The sequence below is a fragment of the Perca fluviatilis genome, chromosome 14, assembly GCF_010015445.1.
Source record: "Perca fluviatilis chromosome 14, GENO_Pfluv_1.0, whole genome shotgun sequence".
In the NCBI taxonomy this organism is placed as follows: Eukaryota; Metazoa; Chordata; class Actinopteri; order Perciformes; family Percidae; genus Perca; species Perca fluviatilis.
The window spans coordinates 38,475,186-38,494,995 of record NC_053125.1 but is presented as its reverse complement, the minus strand read 5'-3'; the positions used below and the strand labels follow the sequence as shown (position 1 = coordinate 38,494,995).

At 45.6% G+C, this 19,810-nt stretch overlaps 2 protein-coding genes and 2 long non-coding RNA genes across 5 annotated transcripts in view; 3 read left to right on the top strand and 1 right to left on the bottom strand.

Annotated features, from left to right (window-relative positions):
- The window catches only part of LOC120572653 (disks large homolog 4-like), an 18,532-nt gene extending 10,630 nt beyond the window's left edge, over positions 1-7,902 (top strand). The window contains exons 2-5 of the mRNA XM_039821971.1: positions 3,058-3,108; positions 4,267-4,391; positions 6,841-7,010; positions 7,859-7,902. Of these exons, the coding sequence (XP_039677905.1) occupies positions 3,058-3,108; positions 4,267-4,391; positions 6,841-7,010; positions 7,859-7,902 (390 nt within the window). The remainder of the gene's footprint in view (positions 1-3,057; positions 3,109-4,266; positions 4,392-6,840; positions 7,011-7,858) is intronic.
- Positions 1,368-3,049, top strand: LOC120573413. The gene is made up of 3 exons (XR_005641721.1): positions 1,368-1,601; positions 1,940-1,965; positions 2,200-3,049. It is a non-coding gene; the product is annotated as an uncharacterized LOC120573413 (long non-coding RNA).
- Positions 7,627-19,233, top strand: LOC120573391 (disks large homolog 4-like). 2 transcript variants are annotated; one of them, XM_039823104.1, is made up of 13 exons: positions 7,627-7,634; positions 8,233-8,383; positions 9,054-9,322; positions 10,150-10,252; positions 11,214-11,310; positions 12,701-12,877; positions 13,611-13,648; positions 13,735-13,782; positions 16,239-16,340; positions 16,414-16,586; positions 17,710-17,819; positions 18,560-18,651; positions 18,774-19,233. In XM_039823104.1, exons 2-13 carry the CDS (start codon positions 8,341-8,343, stop codon positions 18,878-18,880), a joined length of 1,359 nt encoding a protein of 452 aa, XP_039679038.1. In that variant the 5' UTR covers positions 7,627-7,634; positions 8,233-8,340; the 3' UTR covers positions 18,881-19,233. The 2 variants fall into 2 exon arrangements, with proteins under 2 accessions (XP_039679038.1, XP_039679039.1); XM_039823105.1 differs by lacking the exons at positions 7,627-7,634; positions 8,233-8,383; positions 9,054-9,322 and adding an exon at positions 9,343-9,638.
- The window catches only part of LOC120573410, a 23,147-nt gene continuing 17,945 nt past the window's right edge, over positions 14,609-19,810 (bottom strand). Inside the window, exons 3-4 of the long non-coding RNA XR_005641715.1 lie at positions 16,237-16,242; positions 14,609-14,620 (exon numbers count right to left, since the gene is read on the bottom strand). This is a non-coding gene — a long non-coding RNA (uncharacterized LOC120573410). The remainder of the gene's footprint in view (positions 14,621-16,236; positions 16,243-19,810) is intronic.

Below are 19,810 nucleotides of genomic sequence, written 5' to 3'. Positions count from 1 at the left end.
CACTCTCAGCGACTGCTTTTAGCACCTGGTTGTGGCGGTAACGATAGCGGCCATCTGCTAGGCCCTTTGGGCAGCTACTAAGGAGATGTTCTAGAGAGCCTCTTCCAGAGCAAAGTAGGCAGGAAGGTGTTTCACTTTCCCCCCAGGTGTGGAGGTTAGCTGGGCTTGGTAGGGCATCGTAGACTGTTTGCACAAGGAATCGGATGCGTTGGAAGGCTGCCTGCATGATGTTTGCCCAGGTGATCAAGTGCTGCGGTGTACTCTCCCATCTTGTCCAAGCTCCTTGCTGCCAGAAACACACCGCCCTACTCACTCGCTCTTCCTCCACCCCTGATCGGACCTCTTCCTGGAGTAGACGGTGTCTCTCCTTGCCCTGGGCCTTGCCCACCTGGTTCTTTGGGAAGTAGCCCAACCCCGCTCTGCCAACCAGTGCCTCTTGCCTTAGGTGTGACTCTGCCACCTCCACTGCATTTGCTGCCCTCCATTTCCTTCCAGGTGTTCATGTCCTGAAGAAGTTAAGGAGTTGAGGTGTGACCGGCCGGCGGTAGTCATAGGATATGATAGGAACCCGTTCATGAGGAATTGTTGCTTTCAGCCCTTTGAACTGTTTGAAAGCTGAAAGTTTATAACGGACAGATCCAGTAGCTGGTGAGTTTCGGCACCCTAAAAAGTGATTTTGTGTCTGTTTTTCTTTTCTCTGACCAACAACATAGAGGATAGTTGTTTAACCCTTGTGCTCTCTTCCATTCGACCATGTACAGTATTTGTCGTCCTGAAAATCAACACTTTTTCTGACGTTTTTCGTCTTTTATAGACACTGTTGGCTCTTATTTTTACGCTTCTTTTCACTACCATTTATAAACACCACCAACACCAACTGCAGTCATACGAAAGCGACCATCTACAAGGGCCTTTGGGCAGTTACTGTGGAGATGTTCTAGAGAGTCTCTTCCAGAGCAAAGTAGACAGGAAGGTGTTTCACTTTCCCTCCAGGTGTGGAGATTAGCTGGGAGGAGTTAAGGAAGTTAAAGAGAAAAGACAGAGTAACCTTTTCATGTGCCTGGCCGGCAGTAGTCGTAGGATACCATACAAACCCATTGATGCTTTCAGCACTTTGAACTGTTTGAAAGCTGATAGTTTATAACGGACAGATCCAGTAACTAGTGAGTTTAAAAGCAACACTAGATAACTTTCCCGCTTCTGTCCCCCTACAGGTTGGAAGGGGAACTGTCCCATTATGTCTCATTCGAACTACAGCTCGCACTACCCGATCTGGCAAACTTGCATAATGCAATGTAATGGACAATTACACTTCCAACCTGTAGGGGGACCGAAGCGGGAAAAGTTCTCTAGTGTTGCTTTAAGTGATCTTGTGTCTGTTTTTCTTTTCTCTGGCCAACAACACAGAGGATAGTAGTTTAAATACAAGATCTGTTCCCCCTGAGGTCCTACGAGTTCTGTTCCCTCTGAGGTCCTACGAGATCTGTTCCCCCTGAGGTCCTACGAGTTCTGTTCCCCCTGAGGTCCTACGAGTTCTGTTCCCTCTGAGGTCCTACAAGATCTGTTCCCCCTGAGGTCCTATGAGTTCTGTTCCCCCTGAGGTCCTACGAGTTCTGTTCCCTCTGAGGTCCTACGAGATCTGTTCCCCCTGAGGTCCTACGAGTTCTGTTCCCCCTGAGGACCTATGAGTTCTGTTCCCCCTGAGGTCCTACAAGATCTGTTCCCTCTGAGGTCCTACAAGATCTGTTCCCCTTGAGGTCCTATGAGTTCTGTTCCCCCTGAGGACCTACGAGTTCTGTTCCCTCTGAGGTCCTACAAGATCTGTTCCCCTTGAGGTCCTATGAGTTCTGTTCCCCCTGAGGTCCTACGAGATCTGTTCCCCCTGAGGTCCTATGAGATCTGTTCCCCCTGAAGACATACGAGTTCTGTTCCCCCTAAGGTCCTACGAGATCTGTTCCCCCTGAGGTCCTACGGTGGTGATAGCGCAGTGGATATGTCGCTTGCCTTTGGTGTGGCAGACCAGGGTTCGATTCCCACTGTGATGCATCAACCAATGTGTCCCTGAGCAAGACACTTAACCCCTAGTTGCTCCAGAGGTGTGTGACCTCTAATATGTAACAATTGTAAGTCGCTTTGGATAAAAGCTTCAGCTAAATGACATGTAATGTAATGTAATCTACGAGATCGGTTCTCCCTGAGGTCCTATGAGATCTGTTCCCCCTGAGGTCCTATGAGATCTGTTCCCCCTGAGGTCCTATGAGATCTGTTCCCCCTTAGGTCCTACGAGATCTGGTCCCCCTGCACAGAGTTATCTGGGTGTTTTCATCATTGATCGCCTCAAACTTGAGAAAGGCTTGGATGATGACAGATGAAATGTTCAAGACTCACTCCTTCTCACAATAAACCAGGAGTTTGCAATAATAAGTAGTATGTAGTAGGGTGTAAACCAATAGCGTCTCTGAAGTGTCCTGCTCACTGATACACCCTGTCCAATTTTCCTCTTAATTTGTTTGTCTACTCCTCGCATTCACTGCATGCTTGTCGGCACTAGCTGCGCTCATTAAGACAGCGTCTTTTATCACCTGGATGAAATGGAAGCTACTCGTAACCTGCGCTCCTCCTTCTTGACCTACTTTGGCACAGGACTGCCCTCTTACGTGATATGTTACGTTCATTTTAATTTTCCTACCTGACACTATTGGTATTGAGACCAAAACTAAACAAACTCAAACAACTTAAAATGGCACTAAATATTTGTCTTAACACACACAGCAATACACACAGTAATACACACAGCAATACACATGGTCGTGCGTGAAGGAGTTTGTATGTTTGTGGCTGAATGTTTTAAAAGCAGATTGCAGGAAGTGATGTAATCATCCTGTTGTTGAGGACTTGATATGAGAGAGAAAGGTGGTCGCCATAGCTACAGTTAAAGTTGCCTAGGTAACCGGCCCCCTGAGGGCTCCACAGCTGTTACCATGGAGTTGCCGTGGAGACAAGCCATCGGCAGAGAGAGATCCTGATTAAAAAAAAAGTCTTTTTCTGTTTTTACAGATGAACGGATCAGAAGGAGAGCTGGAGTACGAAGAGATCACTCTGGAGAGGGTAATAATACACACAATATACATGCAATATACACACAGTACACAGTACACACAGTACACACAATATACACAATACACACAGTACACAGTGTACACACAGTACACACACAGAGCTAGAGTATGAAGAGATCACTCTGGAGAGGGTAATAATACACACAATAAACACGCAATATACACACTGGACACACAGTAATACACACACACAGACATGCAAATACACACACAAACACACACGCACACAGAGACAAACAGACACACACATAGACACACAGACACACAGACACACACACAGACAGAGACACACACACACAGACACACACACACACACAGACAGAGACACACACACACAGAGACACACACACACACACACACACACACAGAGACAGGGACACACACACACACACACACACACACACACACACAAACACAGACAGACACACACACACACTCACATTTGTCATAGGCTTCTGTTTGGAGCTGGGGGAGTCTCCCCCTGCTGGATGTTAGAGAGAATGCAGCTTTGAGCAGATTAAATGTTTCTGGTAGTTTTTCAACATTTAAGTTTTTACATTTTGTCACGTGTAGATTAGATATGGCAGTTTTAAAGAACTTGAGCTCTAGCTTCATTATTCAGAATCAGAGGCCGTTTGGTGTAAAGAGGAGATAGAGGAGGAGATAAAGTGACAGGTGAGAATGAGCTAGTGTTCTCGGGAGACGAGAGGAAGTAACTCTCTGAGGTGGGAGGTCTCTGTCGCTCTGTTTTAAAAGCTGCGTTCACAGGAAATAAACTGACAGCAGCAGAATATTTTTAACTCCCCGCAGGTTATTTTAGGAAGTGGATATGAAATCAAAGAGCTGAACACAGCTGCTGTCATCAGATACAACAAGAGAACCATTAGATCCATCAGAACCATCAGAACCATCAAAACCATCAGAACCATTTAAACTCTGTTATAACATTATAATTATCGTCACAGGAGCAGTTAAAGCCGCAAAGATTAATCAATTAATCAATTAGTTGTCAACTAAAGTCACTATTTTGATAATGTTGTAATGTGTGTGTGTGTGTGTGTGTTTGTGTGTGTGCCTGTGTGTCTGTGTATGTGTATGTGTCTGTGTGTCTCTGTCTGTGTGTGTTTGTCTCTGTGTGTGTGTTCAGGGTAACTCTGGTCTGGGCTTCAGCATCGCAGGAGGGACTGATAATCCTCACATCGGAGACGACCCGTCCATCTTCATCACCAAGATCATTCCTGGAGGAGCTGCTGCCCAGGACGGACGCCTCAGGTACACACACACACACACACACACACACACACACACACACACACACACACACACACACACACACACACACACACAGGGGTGTGAGGGGTGGTGATGGCCCACTGGATATGACACATGCCTTTGGTGTGGGAGACCAGGGTTTGATTCCCACTGTGATGCATCAACCAATGTGCCCCTGAGCAAGACACTTAACCCCTAGTTGCTCCAGAGGTGTGTGACCTCTGACATATATAGCAATGGTAAGTCGTTTTGGATAAAAGCTTCAGCTAAATGACATGTAATGCATTGTGATTTAACACACACAAACACACACACACACAAATAGACACACAGAGACACACACACACACACACACACACAGAAAAACAAACACACACATAGAAACACACACGCACAGACAAATAGAAACACAAACATACACACACACTCACACACACACATAGATACACACACACACACACACAAACAGAGACAAACACACACAGACATACACACAGAAACACAAACACACACACACACACACAGGAACACAAACACACACACACACACACACACAGACAAACACAGACACACACACACACATCACTGGTCTCATCGCTACGTGATGTCATCACTGGTCTCATCTCTAGTGATGTCATCACTGGTCTCATCGCTACGTGATGTCATCACTGGTCTCATCTCTACGTGATGTCATCACTGTTCTCATTTGTTTATCTACTGTGTGACAGTAACGGTGCGTTCTATTATTCTCAACGAACCGACTCGGACCTCGGATATGACGTCATTTCCACACTTCAAGCGTTCTGGTATGTTTTGCGCGTCCGAGTTGGAGAAAAAACATGGACACCACCCGGAAAGCTGTTGCTATGGTAGCACTGGCCGAGTAGTAACGTTAGCCACGTTAGCAAACAAGGCTTCATTCAATATTGCACTCACAACAAGACCGATTCCCATACCAACAGGCAGAGAAACGGACGCAGTAAGGTATCGCAGTAATACGAGTGATTAAAATATTCATTTAAACAGCCAAAGCGATCCAAAAACAATGACAACAATTCATACTACAAGTCACACAGGGCGCTGCCATCTTGGAATCCGTATCGGAATTCTTGCTCGGTGTCCTCACGGTTGTCCGAGTTCCGAGCTCGGGGAAAGATGGCGTGTTGGTGCTTGTTGCTAGGCAACGTCTGTTTTCCTAGTCGGAACTCCGACACGGATAAATAATAGAACGCACCATATGTCTCGTGGTTATGACCCAATCGTTAGCCTATTTTTATAAAAGCATCTGCAACGGAGCCATAACGTGAGGTACAAGGTAATGGAGCCTTTTATACATTGTCGTGTTTCTTTAGAAATAAACAATGGACACAAAAAGTCTTTAAACGCTTCAGATGTAAAGTTATTTACTGTCAAAGTGACGTCAAAATGAATGGGAGTCAATGTGTTGCTAATGTCGGGTGATCGTTTGGTAGCATCAAAATGGCGCCATAGGAGGTTCGAGTTCTGCAGCGAGGCTTACCCCCTTGGGTAAACCCCCATTTGGCTGCTACATTCCCAGTGTCCAAAAGGCTAGCTAGTCCGTGAACATGAATATTTGCGAGCCTCCAAGCAAAGCCGTCACACTTTAAATCTTACCTTTTGCCTTTCACCTTCCACTTCTTAACTGCTGTCCATCCCGTCCTCTCTTTTTCCCTCTTTCTTTTTTTCTTTTTCTATTTTTAGCCCCCGACAGCTGTTTTGCTTTATACATCTTTTTCCATAGACGACAACTCACTACTCGTACGCTCGTACCTGCTCGCTCAGCGCTCACGGCGCTTCCCCCCTCCCTCTTCTATGTCAACATTCTATGTCAACATTCTATGTCAACATTCTATGTCAACATTCTATGTCAACATTCTATGTTAACATTCTATGTCAACATTCTATCTCAACATTCTACGTCAACATTCTATCTCAACATTCTATGTTAACATTCTATATCAACATTCTATATCAACATTCTAAGTCAACATTCTATCTCAACATTCTATCTCAACATTCTATCTCAACATTCTACCTCAACATTCTATCTCAACATTCTACGTCAACATTCTATCTCAACATGCTATGTTAACATTCTATGTCAACATTCTATCTCAACATTCTATCTCAACATTCTATGATGGAATCTTATGAGACAGGGCTCCTACTCTAGCCTCTTAGTCCTCTAAAATGTTATATAACATTGAGGAAATGCAGAAATGATTTACAAAACGCACAACTGCAGCTACATATAGAAAATACCAAACAAATATATATTTTTTTATTATTATTACTTTTTACCATCGCTTTGGCTCCCCCCATGGTGCTGCACCCCTATGCGCAGCATATAGCTCAAACCCACTTTTGCGCCACTGCCGAGTCCTCCCAGCGATGGTTGATCCCTCTCTCTTTCTCTCTCCGTCTCCAGGGTGAACGACAGCATTGTGTTCGTTAACGACGTGGACGTACGTGAGGTCACTCACTCCCTCGCCGTGGAGGCGCTGAAGGAGGCGGGGCCTGTCGTCAGGCTGTATGTGCTGCGGAGACGCCCGCCCAGCGAACGCGTCACACAGATAAAACTCATGAAGGGACCCAAAGGTAGGAAAGGAGACGAGGAGACAGATTTCAGAACATTAATGCTTTTAATGTTCATTTGAGTTTGAAAAGGGTTACTGATGAAATGTCATCTGTCTGTCTTTCTCTCTACCTGTCTGTCTGTCTGTCTGTCTCTCTCTGTGTACTTGTCTGTTTGTCTGTCTCTCTCTCTACCTGTCTGTATGTCTTTCTTTGTGTACCTGTCTGTCTGTCTGTCCCTGTACCTGTCTCTCTGTCTCTGTACCTGTCTCTCTGCCCTACCTCTCTTTTGTACGTCTGTCTGCTCTTCTGCTCTTTTGTTTCTCTCTGTACCTGTCTATGTTCTCTTTACCTCTCTTTTAGTCTCTCTTGTATCTCTTCCTGTCTCTTTACTTTGTACCTGTCTGTCTGCCTCTCTGTACCTGTCTCTCTGTCTCTGTACCTGTCTCTCTGCCTCTCTGTCTCTCTGTACCTGTCTCTCTGCCTCTGTACCTGTCTGTCTGCCTGCCTCTCTGTACCTGTCTGTTTGCTTCTCTGTACCTGTCTGTATGCCTGTTTGTTCTACGTTCCGGCTTGGTTTGTAACGCGGTGGGGAACCAACACGCTCCCGGGATACCACACAACATCGAACAAAAAAAAATCCTGGCCGTACGTAAAAAAATATATATATACACAGTATATATATATATCTCAGATGCTGTAACGTGACCTTTGACCCCGGCAGGTGTAGTTTAGTGTAACGTGACCTTTGACCCCGGCAGGTGTAGTTCAGTTTTACGTGACCTTTGACCCCGGCAGGTGTAGTTCAGTTTTACGTGACCTTTGACACCGGCAGGTGTAGTTCAGTGTAACGTGACCTTTGACCCCGGCAGGTGTAGTTCAGTGTAACGTGACCTTTGACCCCCAGCAGGTGTAGTTCAGTGTAACGTGACCTTTGACCCCGGCAGGTGTAGTTCAGTGTAACGTGACCTTTGACCCCGGCAGGTGTAGTTCAGTGTAACGTGACCTTTGACCCCAGCAGGTGTAGTTCAGTGTAACGTGACCTTTGACCCCGGCAGGTGTAGTTCAGTGTAACGTGACCTTTGACCCCGGCAGGTGTAGTTCAGTGTAACGTGACCTTTGACCCCCAGCAGGTGTAGTTCAGTGTAACATGACCTTTGACCCCCAGCAGTTGTAGTTCAGTGTAATGTGACCTTTGACCCCCAGCAGGTATATTTCAGTGTAACGTGACCTTTGACCTCGGCAGGTGAACCACGTGTCTCTGGAGGACATCCTCCATGAAGATGCCGTGGTGGCGCTGAAGAACACGGGCGAGGTGGTGTACCTGAAGGTGGCGGCACCCACCACGCAGTACATGCACCCAGCAGACCGCTACAGCCCCCCCGACCTCACCAGCTGTACGTACACACACACACACACACACACACACACAGAGACACACACACACACACATATAGAGAGAGAGAGAGAGACCGAGACACACATATACACACAAACACAGAGACACACACACATAGAGACACACACACACACACACACAGAGACACACACACACACAGACACACACACACACACACATACACACACACACAAACACAGAGAGACACACACACACAGACACACACACATACACACACACAGACACACACAGAGAAAGAGAGAGAGAGAGACACACACACACATACACACACACACACACACAGACACACATACACACACACACAGACATACACACAGACACACACAGAGAAAGAGAGAGAGACACACACACACACACACACACACACACAGACAGACACACACAAACACAAACATGCACATACACACACACACACACGTATTAGCACCGGGTTTCGGTACCCAACCCTATCTATAATGTGTGTGCACTAAATGTAACGTGACTCAAATGTTTTTAATATATTTTAAATGTAACCGCGTGCTCAGCGTGTAACACCACTTGGGCCACGGTGAAACGTTGTTTTGTCTCACTATATTCAGGGTATATGGTAGAAATGACAATAAAACCTACCTGACTTGACTTGACTGCTTTTCTTTGTTTCTCTGCAGCCTACATGGAGCCGGACTACATGTGCGATTACCCACAAGCCCTCGGTCCTCCGTCTCCACGGCGATACTCCCCTATCCCCCGCGGCATGATGGGAGAGGACGATTACTCCCGGGAGCCGCGGCGCGTCTGCGTCCAGCGTGGCTCCACCGGGCTGGGATTCAACATCGTCGGAGGAGAAGACGGCGAAGGAATCTTCATCTCCTTCATCCTCGCCGGGGGACCGGCAGACCTCAGCGGGGAGCTGCGCAAGGGGGACCAGATCCTCAGCGTGAGTACCCACACACATCTGGACACATCTGGAAACATACTCAGATATCGGAGAAAACAAGGGGGACCAGATCCTCAGCGTGAGTACCCATACACATCTGGACACATCTGGAAACATACTCAGATATCAGAGAAAACAAGGGGGACCAGATCCTCAGCGTGAGTACCCATACACATCTGGACACATCTGGAAACATACTCAGATATCAGAGAAAACAAGGGGGACCAGGTCCTCAGCGTGAGTACCCATACACATCTGGACACATCTGGAAACATACTCAGATACCACAGAAAACAAGGGGGACCAGATCCTCAGCGTGAGTACCCATACACATCTGGACACATCTGGAAACATACTCAGATATCAGAGAAAACAAGTGGGACCAGATCCTCAGCAAGAGAACAAAGAAAACCTCTGGATATATCCAGCAACATCCATTAAGAAGAGATGAGAAACCTTTCCAGCTTTTCTGTCAAAAATATTAAACTTTTTTTTTCATAATATTCAGATATATATATATATATATATATATATATATATATATATATATATATTCAGATTATACATCTATTATTAGTGCCGTATATATAGTGCTGTATATATATATATATATACACACAGTCTATACAGTCTAACTGTTTTAAAATATTGTTAAAATTCTCCAAAGCCGAACTTCAGTTCCTGCTGTTCACCACCATGTGTCAGACTGATTTCACTGTTGCAGGTTGAGGTTTGGATACTTAAACTGTATGTGTCTGTATGTGTGTGTGTGTTTCTGTCTGTGCGTGTGTCTGTGTGTGTGTGCATGTGCGTGTGTGCGTGTGCAGGTTAATGGTGTGGATCTCCGGTATGCGACACATGAACAGGCGGCAGCAGCTCTGAAGAACGCCGGACAGATGGTGACCATCGTGGCTCAGTACAGACCTGAAGGTGAGTCACGCACACACACCTGTATTTTTACATCCTAACTTGAGTTGCATGTCAGATGTTGTACAGCAGTTAAAAAGGAGGAATCAGTGAGGAACATTTGCACTTTAAGGGCACTTTCATACCTGTAGTTTGGTAGATTCGGGGCAATTCGGGGTGAAGTTGCAGCATTGTTTCATCTTTTGGTCAGCAGAAAAGGCAGTTGGACTGACAGCCTCCCCGAGGTCCAAAAGTGCCTCAGAACACACCAAAGCGTACGTTCTGTGCATGCGCGAGACGTAATACGTCTCCATAACAGCAGGCGACACTAATCTGTATTGTTGCCCCAAAAATGAACACCGGCAGCTGATTGGACGAAACGCGTCACGTGGGTCTATCTGCTCCCGGATTTTACAACGGAGCATAATGGCAGCTCGGAAGACCATCTCATATTTTACGAAGATAGTTCACAGAAACATGTTTCTGAAAACATTTTAAGTGAGAAATAGGCCGTGCAGTTGTTGAATCTGTCTTCATTTCAGATCAACAAAGGTCAGTTTAAAATTTTTCGTCAGATTTTGAGAGGCATTGTCATGCTCATCCCACTCGGCATTTCCGGGTTAGCGCTCCACCAATCAGATTGGTCATTGAGTCCGACTGCCCGCCTCCGATTCAACATGTCAAATCGGCCAAAATGAAGGCCGATGGCCCCTCTGACAGACATCGGCACGGAACACACCGAACAGACTCGAGTCACTGACCTCGCCAGACTGTCCGACGGACGATTATCGGGTTGGTGTGTCAGGGCCTTAACAGTCCTACCTGTAGTCCTTGTTTCTGGCAGGTAACAGTGTTGTTTGAAACATCAAACTGTGTCACATTGCTCTAAGTTATATAAATGTGAGCAGCGTCTGATCTGTGATGTTTTTGTGTTGTTGTGTTGTTGTGTTGATATGTTGATGTGTTGCTGTGTTGTTGTGTGCAGAGTACAGTCGCTTCGAAGCAAAGATCCACGACCTGAGAGAGCAGATGATGAACAACTCGTCTGGAAGTCTGAGAGCCAACCGCAGCTTCTACCTCAGGTAACCTCACTCACCTGAACCCTAACGCTCAGACAAACCACAGACAGTTTCTACCTAAGGTACCCTGACTCACCTGAACCCTAACGCTCAGACAAACCACAGACAGTTTCTACCTAAGGTACCCTGACTCACCTGAACCCTAACGCTCAGACAAACCACAGACAGCTTCTACCTCAGGTAACCTCACTCACCTGAACCCTAACGCTCAGACAAACCACAGACAGTTTCTACCTCAGGTAACCTCACTCACCTGAACCCTAACGCTCAGACAAACCACAGACAGTTTCTACCTAAGGTACCCTGACTCACCTGAACCCTAACGCTCAGACAAACCACAGACAGTTTCTACCTAAGGTACCCTGACTCACCTGAACCCTAACGCTCAGACAAACCACAGACAGCTTCTACCTCAGGTAACCTGACTCACCTGAACCCTAACGCTCAGACAAACCACAGACAGTTTCTACCTAAGGTACCCTGACTCACCTGAACCCTAACGCTCAGACAAACCACAGACAGCTTCTACCTCAGGTACCCTGACTCACCTGAACCCTAACGCTCAGACAAACCACAGACAGTTTCTACCTAAGGTACCCTGACTCACCTGAACCCTAACGCTCAGACAAACCACAGACAGTTTCTACCTAAGGTACCCTGACTCACCTGAACCCTAACGCTCAGACAAACCACAGACAGCTTCTACCTCAGGTACCCTGACTCACCTGAACCCTAACGCTCAGACAAACCACAGACAGTTTCTACCTAAGGTAACCTGACTCACCTGAACCCTAATGCTCAGACAAACCACAGACAGTTTCTACCTAAGGTAACCCCACTCACCTGAACCCTAACGCTCAGACAAACCACAGACAGTTTCTACCTAAGGTACCCTGACTCACCTGAACCCTAACGCTCAGACAAACCACAGACAGCTTCTACCTCAGGTAACCTGACTCACCTGAACCCTAACGCTCAGACAAACCACAGACAGCTTCTACCTCAGGTTACCTGACTCACCTGAACCCTAACGCTCAGACAAACCACAGACAGTTTCTACCTAAGGTAACCTGACTCACCTGAACCCTAACGCTCAGACAAACCACAGACAGCTTCTACCTCAGGTTACCTGACTCACCTGAACCCTAACGCTCAGACAAACCACAGACAGTTTCTACCTAAGGTTACCTGACTCACCTGAACCCTAACCCTCAGACAAGCTACAGACAGTTTCTACCTAAAGGTACCCTGACTCACCTGAAGTCGTCCACCTAAAACAGTATAGAGGGGGCGAAATATGCCTACGATAAACAGTTTTTAACATTAGTTTTCTGATTTCAGGGGGCTGTTTGACTACGATAAGCAGCTTTTAACGTCTGGTGTCTGGTTTCAGGGCGCTGTTTGACTACGATAAGCAGTGGGACTGTGGCGTCCTCTCACAGGCTCTGGACTTTAACTTTGGCGAGGTTCTTCATGTGATGGACAGCAGCGACGACGAGTGGTGGCAGGCCAGACGGGTGAACCAGCAGGGCGAGATGGAGGAACTGGGATACATCCCGTCCAAACACAGGTTCATATAACACGTTCATTCATTCACGTTAATTAAGGAGTTCGTCAGGTTAATGTACTGGATCCTCCACAGTTTCAGTTGAAAGAAGTCTTAGTTTAGAAGAACTAAATGTTTCTTTTTGCAAATGTGTTTTTTTCTTTGAGCTAAAAGCTTCGACTGTGTTCTAAACTTTCTGTCACTTTATAACATTTTCAGATACACATGGTGGCCTCTATATTAGGCACAGATCTGTCATAAATTACAACTTTAATGGTCCTGCTTTTTGGATGCTTTTATATAGGCTTTAGAGGTCCCCTAATATTGTATCTGAAGTCTCTTTTATATAGGCCTTAGTGGTCCCCTAATACTGTATCTGAAGTCTCTTTTATATAGACCTTAGTGGTCCCCTAATACTGTATCTGAAGTCTCTTTTATATAGACCTTAGTGGTCCCCTAATACTGTATCTGAAGTCTCTTTTATATAGACCTTAGTGGTCCCCTAATACTGTATCTGAAGTCTCTTTTATATAGACCTTAGTGGTCCCCTAATACTCTATCTTAAGTCTCTTTCCCGAAATTCAGCCTTGGTGCAGAATTACAGCCACTAGAGCCAGTCCCACAATGAGCTTTCCTTAGGATGTGCCATTTTTGTGTCTGTAGCTTTAAATGCTATTGAGGGAGGGGGGGCAAGGTGGAGGATGGGGTTGTGGCCTAATACATCCTGATGTGAACAAACGGTGTCTTTGTGTTTCAGAGTGGAGAGGAAAGAGTGGTCACGCATGAAGGGGAAAGGTACAACTTCGGTTCTCTTAACAAACAGGAAAGAGTGAGTGAATTAAAACATGTTCAGTTTGTAACTGAGTGTTTTCTGCTCGCAGGTCGAGAAGGGTTCGTTCACAGCTATGAGCTCGTCACTCAGATTGAAGGTAAGGAAACACTGACCTTTGACCTTAGTGGAAACTACACAATCTGTCTCTTACAAATGAGCTTACTACAAGGATCTAAATGTCCGGGGCCCCTAAAACCGATGCAACACAAACACAACAAGACTCAACTTGACCACAAAGAGACGCCAAATGACTAAAAAGATACACAACATAATCACAAAGACGGAAAATGAGACACAAAACGACCCAAGAAAGAACAAACACTACCACAATGACACTCAAAACGTACACAAATCAACCCTAAAAGAAGGAAAACGAACACAATCGAGACACACAGCTACAAAGAGAGGCGATGATCCCAACATACTGATTTCATTATCCGTACAAGTTAGTGTAGCGGTTGTGCACACTCTCTCCTGCGTTGTGTGGTGTTACAGAGAAAGCCTTTGCCTTTCGCTGGCTAGCCGTTTATTCTTATAAATAGCAGAATAGTGTTTCACAAATGACTTTTGTCGCTATAAAGAGCTCCAGTTAGCATGAAACAGGCTACTGCAGACTGGTTAACAGTATTACACATGACATTAACAAAATACCAGTATGAAATCACAAAAGTAGACAACTGTACCTGGTAAATAGCAGAATAGTTTTTCACAATCACGTTTGTCACTATAAAGAGCTCCAGTTAGCTAAATGAAAACCGAAATTATACTGTTTACTGTTGCCACGGTTGTATCATAAATGTTAGGTTATCAAGCTAGGCCTCAACCAGACTAGCAAGCTAGCACAACGTGGTGGACTTTTTCATTTAAGCTAAAACAAAAGAAACAAAACAAAAATGGTCTCTAACATAAAATTAGAGACCTCCCGTGTGGATATACTACATGCCTACTAACATAATATCACAATGAACACATTTACCTAACTATAACAGTGGAGCTCAGTATATGCGACTTACCATGAAACAGGCTACTGCAGACTGGTGATGGTGTGTAAGAATGTACGCTAAAGTCTGCAGAATAGCACCAATAGATGGCGCTTGTGTTACAGAAAAAGCCTGTCTCATATGGAAACTACTAGCCAAATGAAAAGTTACCTTTTAATGACAAACCACATCCATCACTAAAAACAGAAAATATATATATCTGTCCTTGGTTGTGTTTTGTCTCTGTTTATCGCAACTCATTCTCACTCCCAATGCGTCAGAAACCGACCCTTGGTCAAGTGCCTTTGTCATTTATTCCTGATGCAAAAAGTCTCCTTTAGCGTCTCAGTCAGGCGCAGGGGGCTTTCAAGTCATTCGCTCCTGGCTTGGTCGGGCCTCTTGAAGTCACTCTTTTAACGATCTTGGTCAGAACCGATTTGGCGTCATTTAAAAAAAAGTACATTAACTGACATGCGGCATAATAATGGGACAGTTCAAAAACTTCAGTCAAGCAAGAGTACAAAAAGGTTAAGGTTGGGGTGAAGTTTCGAAAAGCATAAACAGGCAGGGTCAAAAACTAGGTACAGGTCAAACAACAAGACAATGGAAAGCTAGGGCAAAAGCACTGAGATAATCTGGCTATGACTGAGTGAATGGGGAACAGCTGAGTGGGGAGGATGAACAGGTGAAGTGAATCAAGTGATGGGAGGGCAGGCAGATGGGAGTGGCAGAGTTAGACACAGGAATAATAAAGCAAAGAGGAGGACTTTCAAATTTAAAAACCATGACATAGACTTAGGAAAAGATGGTGGCTGGGGTTAAACACATTTGACACTAAAGGATTGTTTTTGCCACTGACCAAGAATCAGAATGTGACGAGTTGGGAGAGAGAACGGGTTGTATCCTGCACCCTGGCTGCGTGGCGTGAGCGTGTCGGCTGCGTAGAGTGTCCGTTTTTATTTGGGCTCCCATGGTAACAGGTTAGAGCGTGCGCACTGCCGGCGTGACACGCACGTCTCAGAAAACGCGTGCATGCTAGAAATAGAACCGACGCCTATCGTTCACAACACACGCCAGCGTGTTGGAAGAGTTTCCAGGCAACATAGATAGGAAAAGATGTTTATATGTCATTTAGACACGAATACATATTAATAAATGACATGGTGATGTTTGAAAGTCTCGAGGGTTTGACATAAATGCAGATATATAAATGTAATTTAAAAAATAATAATAAATAATTATTGATTTTCGAATATGTCACCTGTCAATCCAGAAGGAAATATTCTATTCTGCCGTCAACACTGCCAACGTTGTTTTGCTGTAATCAGATCAGTATATATTTAGGTTTATGGGAAACATCCATGTGTCCAGACAAGGCTAGCAGCAGCAGCGCCGCGTCAGACACCTTTCTGGTGGGGAAAGACATAGAAAACACCACACAGCTGACACGCAGCTGACACGCCACGCTCACGCCACGCTCACGCCACGCTCACGCCACGCTCACGCCATGCAGCCAGTGTGCAGGAGGCCTAAAGACAGGTGTAAATAAAGTTTCCTGTGTCTCTGTCCACAGTGGACTACGCTCGTCCTGTCATCATCCTGGGACCGACCAAAGACCGAGTCAACGACGACCTGCTGTCTGACTTCCCGGACAAGTTCGGCTCCTGCGTGCCTCGTAAGTCTCGTTAACACAGAAAACATGACACATGCAAACAGGAAGTGACGTCGCTCTCTCTCTCTCTGCACAGACACGACTCGCCCTCAGAGGGACTACGAGGCCGACGGGCGGGACTACCACTTTGTGTCGTCACGGGAACAGATGGAGCGGGACATCCAGTCGCACCGCTTCATCGAGGCGGGGCAGTACAACAACCACCTGTACGGGACGTCGGTGCAGAGCGTCCGACAGGTGGCCGAGCAGGTGAGGCTCGCTGTGACCGTGGGGACGGGATATACATACACATACTGTAATCACACCTATACATAGCTACTGCTCTTCATACTAGTCATCCTGAAAATACACTTATTCTACTACTCTTATAATGTTACCACACTGCACATAGCTGGACATACTGTACATATCTGTCCATATGGTTCATTCAGTAGTTTTTCTCATTATATATTCTGTTATTGCACTGCATTACTAGTATAATGTCACTGCTGCTACATTGCACATATCTGTACATGTTGTTCATAGTACACAGTCATATTTATTCTGCTCTTATATCATTGCAATATATTTCTTGTCCTACCTACGCACCACCTGTCTATACTTTATATATCACATTGCACTTTTCTGCACTTCTGGTTGGATGCAAACTGCATTTCGTTGTCTTTGTACTTGTACTCTGCACAATGACAATAAAGTTAAATCTAATCTAATCTAATACGGTGTTACAGTTAGGGATGCACCGAATTCAGGATTTGGCTTCTGATCCGGCAGAATATTGGGCTTTTTGACGGGGTTGGGTTTCTGCCCGTAGAATTTGTTCCCAGCGTACCGAACCATACGGCTTGCACTAGGTGAGCCAAGCTGGTCGCCATAATGACGGCGCCGTTGATTACGGGAAGCTGTTTACGTAGGTGGAGCGTTCAATGCAGTAGGCTGTGAGTAAGTGGACATGGAACTGGTGAGCAGAACATGTGTTGTTTGGCAGTACTTTCAGTCAAAAGAAGGCCATTCAAGGCCAGCTACATGTTTAATTTGCAATGCTGATTTGTCTCTTGGTGGCGAGGACCCTAAACTATACACAACATGGCCGCTGTTACAACATTTGGTCTGAAACATCGGAAAGAATACGAGTTGTGCAAGAAGGAGCAGCCAAAATGCAGCAACTTCAGGTACGGCAAAGGAAGGACAGTCACAGCTAAAAACTTGTGTTGACCATGGACTGAGGATGGGAGTAGGATTCGGTATTCGGTTTCTGATTCAGCAGAATCTTAACCAGTGGATTCGGTATTCGGCTGAACCCCAAAAATCTGGATTCGGTGCATCCCTAGTTACAGTTACTGTGGTAACCGTGTTTCTGTGTGTGTGTCACCAGGGGAAGCACTGCATCCTGGACGTGTCGGCCAATGCTGTGAGGAGGCTGCAGGCCGCTCAGCTTCAACCCATCGCCATCTTCATCCGACCACGATCCCTGGAGAACATCCTGTAAGTCAGTGAGCTGACAGTTTAAAAACCTGATTATATTTGGGTATCCCAAATACCATGTAAACCCCTTACCCAGGGTAAAATCAGGAGAGTTAAATTGCATTCACACACATTTTAACCCACCTGTTCTCCTTGGGGGTCACATTTGACCCATTTTCAAAAAGTTTCTAGAATCCACCTGTGTCCATCATGCTCCATAAACACTTCATCAGTTCATACACATCACTATTTGTGCTCCTCAAACTAACAACATACAAGTTACCTGGCAACAGGTTCCTTCCTAAATACCCAAAGTAAAATAGTGACACCTAGTGGGCAACTTGTGACCTACACACACGATACATGAAAATGGCTCTTACACCAATTACTGCACAATATATGAGATCTGGTTGTATTTTTGTGTCCAATAGGTCAAGACTGGTTTAGTTGATTTGTTTTTTTATTCCTTTGCAAATATTGCAGGTGTGTTTGTGGTTTCCTTGTCTATCTAATGAGTAGATGGTTTGAGCTTTCACATTGTCAGAGGTTTTATTGTACAGGACTACTGTTTCCTGCTAGGCATGTAAACACACTGACTGAGGTCATGAAATAAGTACTCTCTGATAAATGACTTATGTTATCAGCAACAAATATAAAAGTTCACGCTGTGTGTGTGTGCGTGTGTGTGTGTGTGTGTGTGTGTGCGTGTGTGTGTGTGTGTGTGTGTGTGTGTGTGTGTGTGTGTGTGTGTGTGTGTGCAGGGATCTGAATAAGCGTCTGTCGGAGGATCAGGCGAGGAAAGCTCTGGACCGAGCCATCAAACTGGAACAAGACTTCCTCGAGTGTTTCACGGGTAAAAACCAAAGCAAACTTCATGTAGCTACGAGACAAACTTTATAGTTTCAGTTTGGTGTTAACTGTGTGTGTCTGTGTGTGTGTGTGTGTGTGTGTGTGTGTGTGTGTGTGTGTGTGCAGCCATCGTGCATGGCGACAGCTTCGAGGAGGTCTACCATCTGGTCAAAGCCGTCATAGAGGAGCAGAGTGGCCCGTACATCTGGGTTCCCGCTCGCGACAGGCTCTGATTGGACGCACTGCCAACGACGGGTGCCGTCTCCATGGAGACTGCCGTCGTGACCTGACGGTTTCTTATTTTTCTTTCTACGGGGTGAAGACGAGCAACGTGGTGATTGGACGGATGCTGTCGAACTAAGAAAGATGTTTTGATGATTGATCAGTGAATAATGAATCAGGACTGTAGAGTTCAGTTGGTATTGAAGTATTTATAATATCCTATTTATTTATTTATTTATCTATTTATTTATTTATTTACGTGATGTGAAAATGGTGTGTGTGTGCTTGAGTGTGTGTGCGTGTGTTTGTGTGTAGTGTACATAAAGACTTGTGTGACTGTAAATAAAACGATGGGGCTCAAACACACAGTCTATTCAGGGCTTAAAGTATCAAACACTAGACTACAATACCCACAATCCCCCTCTGCCCGCACCACAACACCCTAGAGGGGGCTCTGCTGTTCTTCATCTCCCCCAATCCCCTTCTGTCTGGACTACAATACCCTAAACTCCTTTCTGTCTAGACTACAACGCCCTAATCTCCCTTCTGTCTGGACTACAACACCCTAAACTCCTTTCTGTCTGGACTACAACACCCTAATCTCCCTTCTGTCTGGACTACAATGACCTAAACTCCCTTCTGTCTGGACTACAACGCCCTAAACTCCCTTCTGACTGGACTACAATGCCCTAAACTCACTTTGGTCTGGACTACAACGCCCTAAACACCCTTCTGCCTGGAGTACAACACCCTGAACTCCTTCTTACTGGACTACAACACCCCAAACTCCCTTTCTGTCTGGACTACAACACCAACAATCCCATTCTGCACAGACTGCAACACTCCAAACCCCCATTTAATGGACTACAATGCCCACAATGCCTCACTGTTTGGACCACAATACCCCAAAACCTCCTCATCTGGACTTCAGCATCCACAGT